Source organism: Pteropus vampyrus, unplaced genomic scaffold, assembly GCF_000151845.1.
Source record: "Pteropus vampyrus isolate Shadow unplaced genomic scaffold, Pvam_2.0 Scaffold42, whole genome shotgun sequence".
Classification (NCBI taxonomy): domain Eukaryota; kingdom Metazoa; phylum Chordata; class Mammalia; order Chiroptera; family Pteropodidae; genus Pteropus; species Pteropus vampyrus.
In genome coordinates, this window is record NW_011888823.1 from 10055739 (window position 1) to 10076913 (window position 21175).

The 21175-nt window shown below is 36.5% G+C and overlaps 1 protein-coding gene across 4 annotated transcripts in view; it reads left to right on the top strand.

The window, feature by feature from the left end:
* The window catches only part of LANCL1 (LanC like 1), a 40048-nt gene extending 19209 nt beyond the window's left edge, over positions 1-20839 (top strand). For all 4 annotated transcript variants that reach the window (XM_011358668.2, XM_011358666.2, XM_011358667.2 and 1 more), the window contains exons 4-10: positions 2261-2468; positions 11106-11241; positions 11795-11941; positions 14434-14616; positions 16371-16547; positions 16979-17051; positions 17648-20839. In XM_011358668.2, the coding sequence (XP_011356970.1) occupies positions 2261-2468; positions 11106-11241; positions 11795-11941; positions 14434-14616; positions 16371-16547; positions 16979-17051; positions 17648-17724 (1001 nt within the window). In that variant the 3' untranslated portion in view covers positions 17725-20839. The remainder of the gene's footprint in view (positions 1-2260; positions 2469-11105; positions 11242-11794; positions 11942-14433; positions 14617-16370; positions 16548-16978; positions 17052-17647) is intronic.
* The last annotated feature ends 336 nt before the right edge of the window (positions 20840-21175 follow it).

A 21175-nucleotide genomic window follows, 5' to 3' on the forward strand; every position in this document is an offset into this window, starting at 1 on the left:
CTTCTTTGAAGAACATATTTATTTGATAAAAATTATGTTTTTTAAAGCCTTAGGCTGTGAGTATGTGTAAGGACTGAATGAGTTTTCCCTGCGGAGCCCCTGAGTTTGTGTCTATATTTCCCACTCACCAGTTACCTCTCAGCGTTTAGTGTTTATGCAAAGGTGATGTTATATGCATGCAACTTGTCAAAGGTTGGAAGATCATAAGAATAGGTTCAAGATATTGGGCCACAAGCACTTCCTCTACTTTTTCTATTATTAAATTAGGGCACCTGGGGTATAAAATTTTGATGAGGCATTAAATGTCTTTGACTTACACATTTTGTCTTATTTTCCTGACCTAGACTGATTTATAAGAAGCTTGTCCAGGAACATTTTTCTAATTGGCAATATCACTCTTTACTTGAAACCCTTTTCATCCTTGATTGTTTTGTGACAGGGGAGGCAGGCAACATAAATTACAAACTGCAGGAGATTGTTTACTCACAATATACAGACACCGAGGCCCAGAATGAGAATGAGAGAAAGAACCTGAAGTTGTGAAATTCCACAGGCTGGCAAGATAAATCTCTGTTGATCAAAAAGAAAAAAGCAAAATATTTCATCTAAATGAAATACTGTGAGACTTGAGAAATGATTGCCTGTTTTTTATGAGAAATACATCAAATCTTACAATTGCAAACCTTAATGGGTTTTGTTTGTTAAACATTTAGGACAAGAGGAGTTATTGCTAATGAGAAACAAAGGTCTGAAAAGGAAAGCAATCATTGGGCTTGTATTTAATCACTTTTTATTTTCTCAGATCTCAATCATGTCATTATCTGGCTTTGGTGCTCACATAACTTAATTAGGAGAGTTCAGGCAGCAATAGAAATAGAGGGCAAAATGAAAGGGTAACAATTTAAGTGGATTGCCTGCAGATGCCTGGTATGGATGGAGATAAAGCCTATTAAGGACCTAATTCTAGAAGAAGCTGTTGACATTGATTATTTGTGAAAAGGAGATGTTTTTTCTGACCTACATCATGGTGTTCTACACTGATGTCTACAAACCTTAAACATTGGTACAGCTTTTCATCAGCTTGTGGAATTACTAAAATGAAGCCACTTTGAACAAGCAGACAACATTATTAACTTTGACAGGAAATGAAAATTTGGTCTTAATATCCATGTGAAATTGAATTGTCTGTAGCACAAAGCTTTGGAGATTACCCATGCAAAATGAGAAAACTATCTAAATTTAAAATTGTCCTCAGTACAGTGAAAAGTAATTTTGCAGACTGTATTTTTACTGCATTGAAATCTGTGAAGAGATTGGCTCTATTAATTTAGATTTAAACAGAGGCCCTGTATCTTCTAAAAATGGTCAATGAGATGGAAAATGTACTTTAAAGGGAGAAATGAGTTTCTGGAAATGCTGCAGACAGCCTCCCTACGCCACATCTTTGAGTCTGCCCTGAGACCAGGCGGCTTCAGAGGGAATGCTCTGTCTACTGTGACAGGCATTTAGAATAAGAACATGCAGACAACACCTCAATTACATATAGCTTCAAGAGTAGGATAAGAAGCAAACTGAGTAAGGCCCTAAAGCAAGTTATGCTTTTACAGTATAGTTCCTAAAGTGGCTAGGTCCTCAACAGAGAAAAGAAAAGAAGGAGGGATTGAATTTATTCTCTCAGATCTGAAATAATTTAATAGTTTTCTTATAGTCCCTGCCTGGACTAATACTGTTTAGGGTAGGGGATTTGGTTATGCTACGTACCTTCTCACGTGAAAAATTATCTTCTGTATGAAGAGAAATGAATTTTTCATTCTCTAGTCTTTGAATTTCTTTAGCTCACAAGAAAAAACACTTCTGGTTTATTAAGTAAGTTATTATTTGTTAAATTAATAAGTGACTCTATTTGGAAGCATAATTTCAATGGCCTCATTTTACCATTAAGAAGAATACATTAACACAATAGCCAGAGTGCGACAAAGATTACTAATAAACTTGAGTTTAGAGTTCTTAGCAGGTCTTAGAGTTCATATTATTTAGAGTTTTACTAATGAGGAGACTAAGAACAAGTAAGTATTTGCCTATAACTGGTTCTTTGACCTGCTTGGTAATAAAGCTGAGTCTAGAACACAGATCATCTGAACTTTCAGGTAGTGTACGTGTTTGTTGTGGCTTATCAAAAATCAACACTGCTGAGCTGACAGCACACCGAAATAATAGTCATTTTTTCTTATTTTTCCATTATTTTATTTTTCCTTTTCAGGTATTGCTGTACTTTACTTACATCTCCATGATGTATTCGGGGACCCTGCCTACCTCCAGATGGCACATGGCTATGTAAAGCAGAGTCTGAACTGTTTATCCAAGCGTTCCATCACCTTCCTTTGTGGGGATGCAGGCCCACTGGCAGTGGCTGCTGTGGTGTATCACAAGATGCACAATGAGAAGCAAGCAGAAGATTGCATCACTCGGTAACCATGTTTCTTTTTGAGGATGTTCTATCTAGCCATCATTGTACATTAATTCTGTGTGTGTGTTAACAAAAGAACATTTTAGTGAATTTACTTTTCTCTCAGCAATAAATCTTAGTACTGTCATTTGATCAATTCTCACATTATTCCTATGTTGTAGTTAAGGAACAGCCACTATAATCTCTATTTTATTGCAAGATATAATGACACCAACACATTCCAGATCAAACATCACTTTCAGGAACAAAAATGAAATCAAAAGCATAATCATGTGATTACTAATCCAAAGTGCTATCCAAGATCAAGACTTTGAAAAAATTCAGTTCACTTCCCGTGGTGTGTTGAGAGAGACCTCCTAATGGTACACGGACTGATTCAAAACTGCTTTTCTTAAGGACAAATGATATGCAAATCCAGACTTTCATTTTTAATATAAATCCGAGCAGCCCACTAGAAACTTGTGAATTATAAAGAATTACCAAACTTTTGTACTAATAAATTACAATTATTTCTTTACTGGAGTTTATTGAACACTTTCAGAATTCCACTAAGAAATCTGGCTGCCATGCAACTCTGCATGCAGTACTATTCAGTTCCCACTGAGCATGCTGACATACGGAGAGTTACAATTCCAGCAAAGGTTTTTTGGTTTGTTTAGTTGTTTAATAGGCCTTACTTTTTAGAGCAGTGGATTCACAGCAAAATTGAGAGGAGGTATAGAGATTTTCCATGTCCCCCCTGTTCCCACACATGCACAGCCTCCCCCAATAGCAACATCCCCCATCAGAGTGTTAACACTTGTCACCATCGATGACCCTTTATTGACATGACATTATCACCCAAAGTCCACACTTTACATTAGGGTTCATTCTTGATGTGGTACATTCTATAGGTTGGACACATTTGTAAGGACGTGTTGCCATCATTATAGTCACTCAGAGTAGTTTCACTGCCCTAAAAAATCCTCTATGCTCTGCCTATCAATGACCTCTTCACTTCTCCCTAAGCCCTGGCAACCCTTGCTTTTTCTGCTGTCTCCATAGTTTTACCTTTTTCAGAATATATTGGATTCGTACAGTATGTAGCCTTTTTAAATTGGCTTCTAGCACTTAGTAATATATGTTAAGGTTCCTCCATGTCTTTTTATGGCTTGATAGCTCATTTCTTTTTAGCACTAAATAATATTCCATTGTGTACCACAGTTTATCCATTTACCTACTGAAGGACATCTTGATTGCTTTCAAGTTTTGGCAGTTATAAGCTGCTATAAACATCCATGTGCAGGGTTTTATGTGGACTTAAGTTTCCACCTACTTTGGGTATATACCAAGGAGTGTGATTGTTATGGTAAGGATATGTTTATTTTTATAAGAAACTGCCAGACTGTCTTCCAAAGTGGCGATACCATTTAGCATCCCCACCAGCAGTGAATGAGAATTCCTGTTGCTCCACATCCTTGCCAGTATTTGGTGTTGTCAGCATTCTGGATTTTGATATTTCTAAGAGGGGTATGGTGGCTTCTTATTATTGTTTTAATTTGCATTTCTCTCATAACATATGGTGTGGAGCATCTTTTCATATCATCTGTATATCTTCTTTAAAGAGGTATTTAAGATCTTTTGACCATTTTGGTCCAGAAGTATTTTAATCAGCGATTGTCCCTAAGTTGACAATGTTTTTTGGTTCCCATTATTCTTTCTTATAAATTACTGTTAGAATAGTATTATCATTACCAATTTCATTTATTGGGGATCCTTTGGTTAATCTTACATGGTGAGATGATGTGTATTTCAACAATAGGCTTTGGCCTAGAATTCTAATAACTAGACTTTTGCCCCCTTAAATTATATTATGAAAATTTTTAAACATATAGAAAAGTTGAAAGAATGGTGAATACCTGTATACCTACCACATAGATTCTGCTATTAATATTTTACTGTACATGCTTTATTACATACCTATCCACGTGTCCATTCCACTTTCCATTAGTAATCTTTTGGTGGGGAGGAGGGTGGTTGCCTACATTTCAGAGTAAATTTCAGACATCAGTATACTTCCCTTTTAAATACTCAAGCTTATGTGTAATTTATTAGAGTTCAGTATCTGTTTAGAATTTTCTTCCTTTGATGTAAATTTCATACATAATGAGTTGTTCAGGTTTTAAGTGAATATTTATTGAGTTTTGACAAATGGATGTACCAGTGTAATCCAAATACCTATCAAGGTCTACAGTATTTTTCCAAATATTTCTTTCTACCCCAACCTCTCTCTCCTCCTTCTGGAATTCCAGTTACACATATGTTGGGCCTTTTCATACTGTTCTACGAGCCTCTGAGACTCATTTTTTTCAATCTTTTTTTTCTTCTCAGTTCTTAAGATTAGATAATGTTGATCTTTTCATGAGTTCACTGTCACTTTTATCTGTTATATCCATTCTGTTGTTTAGCCCTCTCAGTGAATTTTTTTATTTTAGATATTGGACTTTTTAATTTAGATATTGGATTTTTTAGTTGTAGAATTTCTATTTTTTTTCCAATTTCTTTTATTGTGGTAAAATACACATAACATAAAATTTACCATTTTAACCATTTTTAAGTGTACAGTTCAATGGAATTAAATACATCATCAGCATCATCCATCTCCATAGCTCTTTTCATCTTGTAAAACTGAATCTGTACCCAATGAACAGGAACTCCCCATTCGCCTCCATCCCAGGTCCTGGCATCCACCATTCTACTTTCTGCCTCTATGATGTTTTACTCCTCAGAGTATCTCATATAGAGGGCAGTCATTCAATATTTTTTTGTGACCCACTTATTTCACTTAGCATAATGTCCTCAAGTTTCATCTGTATTATAGAATACACAGTAAGTAGACTTTCTAAGATATTGTGTTATATTAGAAGGACTGATCCATACTCTTGTTGTTTAAGCATATATGTACAAATTCTCCCTCTTCCCCCGTTTGTCTCTATACAGTGATATTTTCTTATTGTAGCTAACTTTTTCCACTGGAAGGTGTTAACAAGGTGGGTTGGGGGGCCAGGAGTCTTTTGTTCTACCAGTAATGATCTGGGAATCATATTAAATCATGCACCTAATTGACATATACTTCTGAATAACCTTTTTTATACATGCTGGTGCTACATCTGGCAAAGGTTAGAAATTATCTAGTATAACTTAAAAACAAAAAATAATATGTATTTTAGAGGAAAAAACTGTGAACGTTCCACTCCAGGGCTGTGTATACTTCAGTATGTTGGGGAAAACACTAATTAAACAACATTAAATATGCAGCTTTACTGTCTGCTCAGAGTTTTCAGCAACTCAGAATGGAAACTCCAGCTACTCGAGAAAGCAGAATTTGCCAAACTTATGTAGACAACCCTTTTCCTCATGACATCTTAAGGCCTATTTTTCTATGAAATACTCTTTGGGGAACAATACTATATATTAATATTAGTTTATTATAAAACACTCAGGGATAAATTAAAAAAATTGTATATACCTTAATAATAACGTGTTTTTGTTATTTATGTATTTTTTTTTAATTTTATGACATTTCAACATTATTTTATTTATAACCAATAGATTTAAGATTAAAAATATAGAATGTGAACATATGGTAGGAAAATGTGTTCTTTGTGGCTACAGCTTTGATTTTTCAGATTTCTGGAATTATGGCAGAGGAGGAAGAAAAAAAGATTATTTGTGAGTTAGTTTCACATCTCTTTTCAATTCAATTTCAGGAAATCCAAAATTATTTGGTATCATCAGTTATTTAATAAACCTACTTGTTTGTTTTACTTTTTACTGAAACTTCTTCCTCATACAACACAGTCCTTTTGAGATATCACAGAATCAGATTCTCTGTGTGGCATCTGTCATACTTCACTGCCAACATCATATTTCAGCTTACCTTTCCTATATTTTCTTAACATAGTGAGATCAACAAAAGTCTAATCCTTAGACAAGGAAACTGAAATGCAAAGAAATTAGTGTTCCCTTAAGATAAAGACTCTTAACTTTGGGGCCCTGAGAATTCTAGGGCTTCTTGAGGTATGTAAAACCCCCAAATTGCATTCAGCGTGGAGAAAGTACTTACACTTTTCTTGAAAGGATCTGTGACCCCCCAAAAAGGGGTGTGTGTGTGTGTGAGAGAGAGAGATGTTTTCAGATTGTCCAGCATTTGGCCTTCGGTGGCCATGGCCTTGGGGATAAGGTGGGAAATAGTGGTAGTTCTTCCTGGTGCCTGATTTATTTGTAGGTGTCCGTTTTCACCCTTCCCTCTACAAAGAGACAGTTAGTGCCATTACATGAATAGAAAGCACTGCCTGTTTGGTGCCCAATTAAGTGACTAACCTGACGTATATAGTGCTTTGGGGCCAGTACTTAGAGTGATGAAGAACTTTGGTGTTCTGGTCAGAAAATATATAACCTCTCTCTTGTAGTGTGATGAGTAAGAAAAGGACTTCTTTTTTAAAAAAAGAAGTCAAACTTCTTTTGATGGTAAGAAGGCAAAAAAATTTTCCCAATAACACCCAGGGGAAATATTGCTAGCAGTGAAACAGAACTATCCAGCTCTTATATGTCTTTATTCTTCCTTCAGTGATGTTTCAGCAACTTGTCTCTTCTGAAGATTGGTCTATCAACATATTAAAACAAATAAATGGAGCTGCAACGATATGCTTCTGGGTTTGAGAGTTTCTGAAAACACATAAAATAACCATTATGATTTATAAATCTATCATTTCTTTATCTTATCTTAGAATATAGCATGTAAAACATGCACTTAAAAGTCTTGCCTTTCGTAATTCATCGGACCCAACTAATGAGATTTAATGACTTAAATTCAAATCCAGAAAAATCAAAATGGAATACTTTCTTATCCTAAACCGTAAAGTACTATTTTAACGAGATGCTCTAAGCAATTCTTTATTTTCAAGTATTTGAAAGGTATTTGCTACCTACTTTGAACTTCCCAAATGCAAATGAATTTGGCTGCAAAATAATTGGAATGCTAATTATATATCTCCACCTACTGGTAATACAGGTCATAATGGTGGCAAATAAAAGGTATTTTCTAGTATAGTGGTTCAAACATATAATAATTGAGAACATCATTGGAGTTAATGCTTAACTTCTATAGTACAGTGTTTGTTTAAAAATCATGATAATTTCTCATTTTGAATAGTTTTTTAAATCTTTGCAAAAGTAAATCAGAAGTTATTTTTATATCTAAATGCTATGTAATTTGATACATTTATGTTAAAATTTGATAATAAGTTCATATTAAGCCTGAGACATTCATTCTGTTTACTATAATAGCTGAGTTTGTATCTAGTAAACAGATTTTATTTTCTTAAGGTCTCAATGTTTTGAGCTGCCAGTTCCGACATTAAAAAAATAATTTTTCTTAAATGTTTTTAAGTTTTTAAAAATATTAGGGGTGTGTGTATGTGTATGTGAGAGTTATACTGAAGTAAAAAACAAAATGTCCCATAATTCTACTGTCCATATAACTCAATCTCTTACCACTATAGCCTTATACTTAACAATAACCACTCTTCCACTGTGAGTTTTAATGCCTGTAGTTGTAGAAGGAAAAAAAAAATGCATGAGCCATCATTTGCATTTTAACCAGTTTGATTGAGATGCCTCCATTTGTTGAGATATAACATGGAAAAGTTTAACTTTGTCAGTAACTGCAACTAGCCGTGCTTTTTCAAACCCCCCTTTCCTACTGGGGAGTAAGTTCCCTTAAGGATGCTTTCAGAACTTTTTCTCAGTCTCTCTCAATAAAATCATCTCATTCTGGTTATTAAAGCATGTCGTCTTCATTTTAAATTGTAAGTGTTCCCCTTCTCTTACCACAGGCTTATGGAAGCAGTGAGGAGGGATCAGAAGGGGACAATTATTTTCTCTTTCACAAGTACCCTCCCTTGGGTGCTCTGACTCTCTTCACTGTACCTATTGCTGTACAGCCTGGTGGTAGCAATTGTCAAGTTTTTGTTTGCTCATTCGTTTTTGGCTTTTGTAGATATTGGTAGCCTCCAGAGAGTAGAAGGGCTGTATCCCCTCAGCTATAACCTTACCACTAAATGTGTTAAAATGAAAGCACAAGCAGTTGACCAAATTCTGCCAAATGTACATTGATTAGAAAGGAGAAACACACACATACACACAAGTGGCCCTCTGCCCTGTTCTTATGGCTCAAAGAAAGCCACATTGTCCTTGGGCCCTTCATCTTATTCATCAAACATGGTAGAGCCTGTACCATCTGCCAGACCCCCCACCCCCCACCGCCTGCATCTTCACCACTCATTCCACCAATGAAAAGTCATTTTGTAACATTCCTTACTAGACTTGTTAACAAATCATTGGATGTAGATTTTGATAAAGTTATTTGAAGGCCAAGTATCTCTGAATGTTGGTTAGAGTACTTCACGTATAACCAGTCACCCCAGGGGTGTGAGTTTTGATACCTCAAATGTTAATTAACCGTTGCTAGTATACAGACTAAAGTAGATGAGAGATACATGCACAAGCACTGTTTATTCTTAACTACTTTAAAAATAAATTTACACAGACAGCTTAAGAGAATTTTTTTAATTGGAAGGGACCGTTTATTTTATAGATGAGAATTTTAAAGTACAGAGATTAAATATTAAGTTTAGTGCAGGTTTAGTGTCATAAGCTACCTGACAACAAAGCCATTATTTGGTAGGGCTAGTATACTCTCCTAATTACTTCTTTCTAGAAACTCCCTGGCTCTTTCCTAATATCATTTTGTGAAATTTCACAAAAATTAAGTTTTAATAACTTAAACAGTGTAATATTTAATTTATAGGCTAATTTAGAGATAAGTGAGATGTGCTTTCAAAATTTCATATGATAAAATCTAAAATGGCAAGGACATTTTTCCTACATATATTTGCTGCTCCCCCCTCCCCCCCCAAAAAAAATAATAAAGGGGAAAAGGCTTTTTTTTTCAGAGTTTAGACTACATATATGGTCACTTTCCCATGCTCATCTCCCTCTCTGAACTCCACCTACTTTCTGGTAACCTAGGGCTTCCCTTTTTTGGTCTTCTAGAAAGAAATTTGAGGCTTTGGTACCCAACTCTACCATGTACTTCCCACAATGATGCCTACATCTGGCCAACTGATGGGGAAGCTAGAGTGAGAGGTGAAGCCAGGGGAGCTCACTGCGCCTTCCCGAGACGGGCTCCCTGATCTGCAAGGAAGGTTCTTCCCTCAGTTTTGACTCCTCTGGGCTCCTGCTTACTTTCACTTCTGACACCACCATTGCAATTGCTTGTGGCTTGGGGCGTGAAAAAACAGAGAATAAAAAAAAGAAAATAAAGAAAAATTAGGTGTTTTACCCACTCTCTCTGATATCAGGAGTTCCCCTTCTCATTCTTTCTTAGGGCAGACAGAACTAAAGGGCTGCTGGGGCTCTCTGTCAGCCCGTTGGTGCCCACTTACAGGGTTCAAGCTGTACTGAGTTCAGCCCAGGGTAATGTCAGAGGGGAAAATATGGTTAACTCACCGTTGGTTTGGAGCTCCTTCAGATTCCAGTCTTCTTCCCCATTCCACTGCTACTGTTTACTTCTCAGCGTCCTCAGATAGCTGCTTCGGGCATTCTCACCAGGTTTGGGAGCTGCATCTAGAAGGAGATACAAAGTAGAGTGTGCTTACTCCATCGTACCTAGAACTGAAACCAAAAATAACATCGAGAAGCAGAATCGAGTCTATCAATAGGGAACTAACAAATTATAATACACCCATTCTATGGAATACTAAGCAACTATGATAAAGAATAACACTACTCTGTATGTGCTGATAGGGAATGGTTGTCAAGATGTATTGTTAAATAGCAAGGCACAGATCATTTGGAGAGAGACATTTACAAATATGTATATTTCGCTTATATGTGCATCACGTAACTCGAGGAATATATAAGAAATTGGTAACCATGATTTTTTTGAAAAAAGAAGGACTAGAAGCCGGGAGACTGGGGACATGGGAACACTGACTGGTACCTTTATGTCACTTGCGTGCATTATCAATTGTGGTAGACCAGGCCACTGTACAGACACTTCAAGTAGGACTGCTGACGTGTTAAGAAATAAGCCAAGGGAGGAGATAACAGGGGTTCAGCAAGCATTTCATTTTATGGAGATAGATGGCCCTTTGAGTATTGACTTAGTCCTTTCTCCAGGCTGAATGCCGTAATAGCCAACAGTTCTTAGCTTCTCAGACCCCAGCTGCTAGTCTTAGGGCATATCCTCCATGAGGAGTAGGTAGGCTCCAAGTAGCCTCAGCCATGTTCATGTATTCTTTCATTCTTCGAGCATCTATTTTGACAGTCCCATTGTAAACTGAAGAAAGGAAATTGAGTTGAGGGTTAATCTTTGAACCCTGACTACACTTTGTGCTTTGACCTAGCCCACTTAATATTTAATAAAACCTATAGTAATTATAATTATAATATATTAAATTTTTAAATATGCAATTATTCAATTTATAATCATACATATATATTTGTGTGTATGTTTTTTAAATGTACCATGTTTAAGTATATACAACTATCCGATCCTTTTCAAATTATCCTAGGCATGTATTTTTCTTTTCAGGCTAATTCACCTTAATAAGATTGATCCCCATGCTCCAAATGAAATGCTCTATGGACAAATGGGCTACATCTATGCTCTTCTCTTTGTGAATAAGAATTTTGGAATGGAAAAAATTCCTCAAAGCTATATTCAGCAGGTACCATGTTTTTGTGCTTTTTTGAGTCTTTTCAGGATCCCACTTACTATCTGCCTAGACTGTTGGTTTTATTTCTCCAGTTAGCACATCCCAAGTAGCTCGAAGGTGTATCTTGACCTCTGAAGGTCAAGCATGATCAGAGAACCAACAGCTACATGCTGAAACACGGTAGAGAGTGGCTCGATAAGTAGTCCAGCCTGCTCTGTTTGAGAGTTTAGAGGCCGTTTCAGAAGAAAATGAGGGTCAGATTTTACCTTCCAGGTGCAGGTGTCTCTTTTGGTGCCTGAAGCAGTTTATGCTTTCCTTTGACAAGTAAGTTCTTGTAAGAGCTAGTGAAAAGAGTTCAAGATCCTCCATATCCTCCCCTTTTTAGAAAGAATACAGTCACACCTGCTTCTCTGAGTGCAGAATTAAACTGTGCCTTTCCACGGCCTAAAAGATAGTGTCTAAGTTGCCACATTACCCAGTATATCTCAGCAAAAATTTCTTAACCTCCATCAGGAGTGTTTTTCCTCTAATTCTCTCATTATTTTGGTTGGTTTTCACCCTGTAGATTTGTGAAACAGTCTTAACATCTGGAGAAAACCTAGCTAAAAAGAGAAACTTCACAGCAAAGACTCCACTGATGTATGAATGGTACCAAGAATATTATGTGGGGGCTGCTCACGGCCTGGCAGGAATTTATTACTTCCTGATGCAGGTAAGAGGTGACGGTGAGACTTTAAAATGTGCTTTCTGATTGTACTGTCTAGGGTCAGAAGATAGGTACTCTTGTTTTATTCTGTCATCTACTGCATCACTCTCCTTATAATTACCTGGCCTAGACAAACAAGGGTAATGGTTGCCAAGGTGTATTTTCAAGTGTATAAATATAAAAGGCACTGTGCTTTGAGATGACATTTGATTTGTAGGTGACCATGCGTGCTCACTTAGGTCCACTTGTCCAGACTAAAGTGTTTTGACCTATACTTCTATATGAAGTGCCTTCTGTTCTTTTCTTTCAGCAAATACTTTGAATTAAGAATGTTATAAGCATAATCCATTGAAGCAAATTCCAGGAGTAAGAACAAAATCAATAGAAAACAAATGAACATATGTTGCCTCAGGCTCCCTTAAAGAACAAAGCTAAGGAGCCTTTCCAGTGGATTTTGTATAACCTACCCAAAAAATAGCTGAATAGGCTATGCTCAACAGTTCTTAAGATCTAATACTATCGAGGGACATCAGCCAAAGTCGAATAGACTAAGAACAAATAGAATTTACTGCAGCCAGCATAATCTGGGAGGGAGGTCAGAAGAGGACTTCTCAAGGGAGCATCATTTCTGGGTCTTACTTAGTTCCCTATAAGGAGGAATTGGCACTCGTAAATAAGAATCGATGGCAAAAGAAAATTGATTTTTAATGGTAGCAAAGGTGCCCCCATCACCTTCCCAAAGTACAATATGACATAAAGAAAAGTGTTTCGTTAATATGTTCAACATGAGTGCTTGGACATACATACTACTAGCTGGTTGAATAGCTGGCTATAATAATGCAAAATCGATGTGAGACCTGCCCTCTCTCCATAACTAAACAATGACAGTGATGCTGAAAACCTCAAGGTCATTATTGGTTTTGAATGCAGAGTCACACTTTGAGGGTCAGTAGCAGTAAGAGACCCACTGTTGTATTTAAGAGTTCTATAATTAGGAATTTTGACAATTTAGACTTAAATTACTTTATTTTTCTAGTATATCCCCTCATTGGCTCTCTATTAGCAGAAATAAATATCGATTCTTAAAAGTTTTCAGGAAAAGAGAGTTCATGTCTTCTGAAGTTTTAAGGTGAGTTAGAGTCACACATGTCAGTGACTAGACAAGCACATGACTTTTCCTTGAAGCAGATTGTCAAGGACATCTTACCCTCTGTCTCCTTTCATTGTCTAGTAGGAAATCCGGAAACCCAAGTACTAAGTTTTTAATTGGCAGATTATTGTCTGTTTAAAAAGATTTAATTTTTAATCTGATAAGTCCACTCTAGGAGGTACCTATATATCAGCATAAAGCAAAACATTTTTTGGTCATTTTGGATAATTTCTGCATATTTGAGGAGAATCCACTCATTCTACGCTAGCAATTTTAAATGAGCTTGTACAATATTCTTTGGATAAAGTGAAATCTGTGTATGCCTTAAAGCAGCGGTCTCCAACCTTTTTGGCACCAGGTATCAGTGCTCCTATGAGAACCTAATGCTGATGATCTGAGATGGAGCTGAGGCATTGATGCTAGCACTGGGGAACGGCTACAAATACAGATGGTTTCATTGGCTCTCCTGCCGCTCACCTCCTGCTGTGTGGCCCTGCTCCTAACAGGCCATGGACTGGTACTGGTCCATGGCCCAGGGGTTGGGGACCCCTGCTAAAGAACATAGTGCATATTCAGTATCTGTGAAAGCTTATCATCAGTATCACCTCGTTCCCTGCCACCACAGCCTTCTTCTACCTGTGCTCCACAGCACTGCCTCCCGTTGCCCCCACAAGCCCATCCCCAGCCAGGCAGAGACAACACTTTGAATTTGTTATTTAAAGAATTAAGGAGTCCTTTGAATTAAGAACAGGACCAAAAGGAAAAACTAAAAATTATCTCAAAAATGGAGGCTCATATGCCATATGTCAGTGTGTCCTGTTAATCTGTATATTTTTGTATCAAAATCATCCTGCAAAAGTACCAATCTCAAATCCCCGTCAGAAAGGCTTGATCTAGAGTCATGCCACAGTTTGGGGTCTAGATTCCAGGTCTCCTAACTTGTTAGCATCCTCTTCTATTGGAAACATCACCTGCCACTTCTCTAAATGTAATAATGAAAGTTCGTTTGGTTTGTCTAACGCTTCTCTTTGTGGCCTTTAAAGTGTGCTTAAGGTATTAAAACCTTAGAAAGCTTCTCTTACTATCACATTCTCAAGCATTGGCTTAGGTAAACTATTTATAAGTATGTAGATAACAAATATTGAAAAATAATATGTACTTATGGCCCTAAGAGTTAGCTCATAGCCTAATTTTAGTTTGTTCTAGTAAGTGAAAAAGAATGTGTGGAATCCTCTTCTTAATGACTTCCAATTCTTTTTGGTCATGTTTTCTTTCTGGTTTAAAACTCATTGCTGAGGCTTAGGAAGATCTGTTTACTTCAACAGAACTAATAATTTCTCATTTTTAGCCCAGCCTTCAAGTGAGCCATGCAAAGTTACATAATTTGGTCAAGCCCAGTGTAGACTATGTCTGCCAGCTGAAATTCCCTTCCGGCAATTACCCTCCTTGTGTGGGTGACACTCGAGATCTGCTAGTCCACTGGTGCCATGGTTCCCCTGGAGTAATCTACATGCTCATCCAGGCCTACAAGGTACTGTGAATTTTCTCGTTTTAGAAATAAATTGGAAAACATAACATCAAATTCTATAATTTAAAATTAGTTTTATACATAATCCTTAAAGAAGCAATAGAGAAATCACTTGTTGGACCTAAGATCACTCATAGTGTCCATCTGTATCAGAGCAGACATTATTTCATTGACAAGTAGAGTAGCCAAGATTATAGCATCAATGGCGGAGCCATGATGAGTATCCCAAGAACTCAATTAAAAATAGAAAGAATTTGCCTCTTGCACTACTGGTGGGAGTATAAAGCTGCCATAGAGAACAGTTTGGCAGTTCCTTAAAAAATTAAACAGAGAATTAACACATGAGCCAGCAATCCCACTCCTACGTATTTACCCAAAATAATTAAAATCAAGCATTCAGATACTTGTACACCAATGTTCCACAGCAGCATTATTCACAGCAGCCTAAACATGTAAACAATCCAAGTGTCCATCAGCAGATGAATGGATAGACAAACTGTAGTATATACGTACATTGGAATAGTATTCAGCCATACTAAAGAATGATCTTCTGATCCATCCTACAACATGTGTGAATCTTGAAAACTTTATACGTGAAATAAGTGAAGTCAGATACAAAAGGAAAAATGATGTATGCTTCCACTTATGTGATGTGATGGTTAATATGAAGTATTTAGAATGGTTAAATTCATACAGAAGGAAAGCAGAGTAGAAGTTATCAGATGCTAGTGCTGGTGTGAGGGGTCGGGGGAGGAGAGGGAAGTGGGTGCGTATTTAACACTTAATGGGTACAGAGTTTCAGTTTGGGATAATCAAAAAGTTTTGGAAATAGATAGCGGTGATGGTCATACAACGTTGTGAATGTAATTAATGCCACTGAACTTATACTTTAAATGATTGAAATGGTAACTTTTATATTATGTATATTTTACTATAATAAAAAAATGCAAGTATCACTTCTAAAAAGCCTGCCATGGTAGAACCATAATCAAAGAAGAAAAGGCTTTTACTTGAGGGAAAAAAAAAATAGAAATTAACCAAGATATATATCTATTGATACCAAATCTACAAATTAATAATCTACAGACTGTAAATAGACACTGGAATCTCATAGTCTAAATAAGCTTTTAGTATATGAAATTTTACTTTGAGAAAGTGGTATATAATGGAAAAACTTTTAAAACTGCTTTATTTACTTTTAAGAACACTTAGTTTGCAATGAAATATTTAAAATGTCTACTCAGAATATTTCTTAAGTCTTTGATCAAGATATAGGAGGCCACAAAAGACTGTAAAGGTATATCTATTTTTCTGACAAAGTATAGTGTTTTATAACCAAATCAGTCTTTATGAACAATTTAGAAGTAGTTTCTTCTCCAGTATGTAAAGAAACTTTCTTATAATGAAGGGCATTGTTGTTATCAAAAAAGTTATCATATGTTCTTTGGAAAATACCTAATGATAACAGCAAGTTGCAGGTCAAATAACAGCTGCTTCCCCAATAACATCCACATATACAAGCACATACACATGAAAGTTAGTCCCTGCAGACAAGGTCATGAACAATCACTTAAAAAAGAAAACAAAGCTAGTGAAGTTTTGTAATTTGTTCCCACCTATATAACGCATATCTCTGTCCCTAAATCTCATATCCTTTCTTGCCAAGCCACTTACCTCTCTCCTCCCTTCGGGAAGAAACGTCAATAGAATTTTCTTTTCTATCCTTTGTAATAAAACTATGTCCCTTGACTCTACAGGTGTTCAGGGAGGAACAATATCTCCGTGATGCCTATCAGTGCGCAGATGTGATCTGGCAGTACGGGCTGCTGAAGAAGGGGTATGGGCTGTGCCACGGCGCTGCGGGAAATGCCTACGCTTTCCTGACGCTGTATAACCTCACGCAAGACATGAAGTACCTGTACAGGGCCTGTAAGGTAGGAGTCAGAACCGCCCTCTCCCAGAAAGGTCTCTGGGTAATCTGATTTCATTCATTTATTTTTAAACCACAGGTCTGTAGAACAAATACAGTTATTTTAACAAAAACCTTCAAGCCATTCAGTTGAATTACTTTCCTCTAAAAGGACATAATTCTACTCAACAGCATTTAAGTGAGAGGAAAAGATGTAGGGTGGTTTTATTCCTTCCTTCCTTTTACACTAACCTTGGAGATACGTGTCTTGGAGAGCTCGTTGAATTCCCTCCGTGTTTCGCACTCTAGGCCATCCGTATTTCTGCATTAATGCCTGTTCTCTGCCTTGAAGATAGTTTTGACTTTTTCAGAGTAAATCTTAGGGACGGTCTCATTTGACTTTTAGGAGTCTTTGGAAGAAATCACTCCAGTAATTTAACTTGGTCTCATTTTCAGTTTGCTGAATGGTGCTTAGATTACGGAGAACACGGATGCAGAACACCTGACACTCCCTTCTCCCTCTTCGAAGGTATTTTTCACACACTACTTATATGCCTTATAATATCAGCATCAACTTCTCTGCTTGGTAATTAATGTATTTGAATTGTAGCTTTATCAACAAATTAGTTTTATAGTCGTTTCTTAAACTGCTTTTTTATTTCCTAATACAACAACGCAATAGTAAAAATAGGTTAGCACATGGACCTAATACTAACAGTCATAATGGTGACTACCACTCATGGAGCTAGGCACATACTGGGCATTTTGCAGATGCCATTATAAATCATCTCAGCAAAAACATACACGCATTATCCTAATGTCACAGGTGAGAAGATTGAGGCTCAGACGGGTAGGTGGCCCATGGTGCTCACGTATGGTAAATGGCAGGGTTGTGCCTTGAACTTGTCTGACTCCACACTCCCTCCTGTCTTCCACCTGGATGAAGAGGCTGAACACCTCACTAGTGATCTCTAATATTGAACTGTAAGGAATATAAATATAGACATGTCTATTTTATTTAAATCATTACTATTGAAATGTTATTGATGCTACAATATGAAGACACTCCATTTATAAAATGGGGCCATTTGGTGCAGTCACTTTTGCCTCTTTCTCTTCTTGCAGGAATGGCTGGAACCATATATTTCCTGGCTGACCTCCTAGTGCCTTCGAAAGCCAGGTTCCCTGCATTTGAACTATAAAAGGCAAGCCTGCCCCCAGCAACTCACTGCATGACCCTTTCTGTATATCAAACCTGAGCTAAGTGCTGTCATTGCTTTTCAAGGAAACAGAGTCAGACTGTGTACTTGATTTAGTTGGGTTTTTTTTTTTTTTTCAGAATTTGTCTTTAGTTCAGTTCTTTTTCTTTATCATTTACTTTTATTTTAAAATACCCAAGGAAATCTTTTAACTTCAGTTTCTTCCTAAAGGGAGTTTGATATGTACAGTATTTTGAGGGCATATGTATATATATTTCAGAAGTTGGAGGAAATCTTACTCTTATTTAAGCTTATGAATATAACTATCTGTTACTGTTCTAAAAATGTTTAAAAGAAACTAAATGTAGATAAACAATGTGAAATACACGATTATTGTCAAACATTGCCCTCTGCCTCTGCTCTTTAGTATTTTTTCTCCAACAGGACAGTTTTATGACTTTGCTTTTCTTTAGGTGGTTGATTATGAAAGGGGACAAAAAGTAACTATATGCTCCCAGGACAAAAATTGCCAGAGTTGTAAACTGTGCTAGGGACCTAAATACCATTTTTCAAATTCACAGTGTTTGTTTAAACTAGGGATAAACGTACTTCAGACTTGCTTCTTTTTGTTAATAAAGCATCCAGGCTCTAGCCAACATTTTTATCAAAAACTTTTAAAATGCAATGGTCATTGTGAAAATTCTGATTTAGAGATTAATTCAAGATAAGCTAACAATAATAGTTTATTGTTTTCTCTAAAATAAGCTGTTTTATTTTGGAACTATCTATTTAAATTTGTTCTCTTGAATTAGTATAAGATCAGCAAACCAGTGTTATGTGTGTGAATATGTCGTGACCTAGGATTAGCACCCACCCTGTCTGACTGACTTTCTACACTTTGACTTGTGTTTTACTTATTTTGCAGTGACTATGTTTTAGTGCTGGCTGTTTGATAGAAGCCATATTTTCCTTCCTGTCAATTTCTCCAGACATTGGTCTTTTCACTAACAGTACAGCACTCTACTTCTCTTTAAAAGGCAGGATGGATGCCGTATATATGTGTGTAGCCATTAACTTGAACAAAAACACTAAGCTTTTGATAGAAATCTAATGATCATGCTTAGAACAAATGAATCCTGCCTCTTTGCATATGTTAGGCTTAACATTCATCAATTTCTGAGCCCTCAGAATCGGATATTTACATAGTAGATGTAGAATGCCTGATGTTTCAGATTCTCTACAAATGTTTCGACTCAACAGCTCCCACTCCTCCCCCTTCCATTGCTGCCTTTCCCAGGTTTGCTTTGTCTTTTGTATATGTTTTGACTAATTTTATAACATTTTGCAGCTTTAAAAAAAACAGGGTCTAAGAATTTTAAATGTGCCTATTTCACAGCTCTCTCAGTCACAAAAATGTGCTATTTTTATTGGAATTTGAATCAAATGCCCACTAAGCATATGTAGGTTCCTGAAGGTAGCAGTCCCTTATTATTTTCCACTTAGCACCAAAATGGCTGATATTACTGGAAATTGTCAGACCCTATAAAGGCTACTGACAATAGGATCTAAAAAAACAGCCCACTGCTCAAAATCGTAGGATTAGCTTGTTCCTCTGTGACTTGTGCTGGTCAGAGACAAGCTCGTGCCTCTCAGATTTCTGAAGTGCTGCTGATAAGCTGTGTGTAAGTGCTGCCTTTCTCATGAGCGTTTCAGATCAACGGTGTCAGCATTCACAGTAAAGCTGATTGCCTTTGGCTGGGTGTCCAACTTGAAAGAATAAAACTCATTTGGTTTAACCAAATGTCTTACTATAATGTGCCTGTACTTTTAGCTACTATAGTTACTAAGGGAAAAAGAACAAAACACATTTTCTGTTATCCAGAAGAGACTTGATCACAGTGCTTTTCCAAACATCTTGATTAATTTAACCTCAGGAAGACTACAAGGCAGGGGGAAGAAAATTTTGAATGAAATTCTTGTTACTATTTGGATGACTATTTGGTTACTGCCATCCATTAACAAATCCATCAGTACAAACACAATGCAGGTTCCGTTTTTTCTTTGGCTTTTTAGGACTTATTAAACTGGCAAGATTTTATATTTGTAGCATCGTTTGGTTTTTTTATGCTTAACAGCTAAGAAAGTCTGATAGGATTTTAAATTTAGTCAATGGCTATAAACTAAGGCCAGTACCCTAACACCATGGTAGAAACTGAAAGAAACTTTTACACTAACTTTCTTAGTTTTAAAAGGAAGAGGCATCTTAAATGATATTATATTTCTGTTATATCGTGTTCCCTCATATATTTTTCTCTTTGGCAAAATAAATAAATAAATCCCAAAAGTTGCCTCCCAGAAAACTCAATAGTTTCTTCTATATCCATGCAAAAACTAGGTAGTAAAACCTTAAAAGCTTGTCATAGTGTTCATTTATCCTGTCATGTGTTTCTTTTCCTATAGTGATGAAAAATTACAGAGTTAACTTTTCATCATGGAACAAATGTTAACATTATCATAACTATTTTGATTGATCCCATTGAGATTTGGTCTCATCTGATTTGTCAGTCTTTAATCCTTAGAGTCATTTGGCTCCTTTTTCATCTTTGATATCAATTCCAATTATTTGGCATCAGAAGTCATCACAGTGGGTAGAGTGTTAGGTGAAAGTGGATCCAAGGCCATTTCTTCTCCTTATTATCATTTCCCTATGTAATTGAATTGAGAGAGATCCTCTGTTCCTATGTCCTCAGGTTAATTTGTGTCTTGTCTTATGATCCCTGCCTTCTACTAGCTGATTTTGAAATACAAAATGTGGAGAGTAAACGTTTATTTATTTGTTCCTTTGGATACTAGTACTTGTCTGTCGTCCTTTATTACTCATACTGAATTCTGATTCCGCTTCTACTTCCCTTTAATAGGTCAGAGCACCTCTTTACTGGATTACTAAACTGTAGAACTGTTTCTCTCCTATAGGGATAACACACAGTATTCAGGATATTCAAGGAACGCACCCCAATTTTACATTGCCATTTGTTGGGAAGGGCTGAGACTGTATGTATTTCTGTATTCTATAAAGGATTGACTTACTGATTCTCAATAAAATTTTATTAGGACTACATAGTGTCATGTGCTTTTTGTTTGCTTTGGTTTAAACCTAAGAAATATTGTCCTTCTATGGTAAATGATGTCTTTTTCTCTATACACTCATTCCCTAGGGTTTATTCTTGACTTACTTCATTGTTGGATCAAACAAGATTTTTAGTACCTTCTGAAATGTATTAGAGGAAAATATTTTTAACTCTGACCATTACAGAATTGGGAGGAATCTACTAGGCTTCAAGCAGAGCAGTATATTTTATACATATGAGGATCCACCCTGTGGCTAAGAACGAAAGACCTAATTCTAGAAATTGATTTCCCTGCTGACCAGTTCTAAAAGGAACTTTGAATAGAG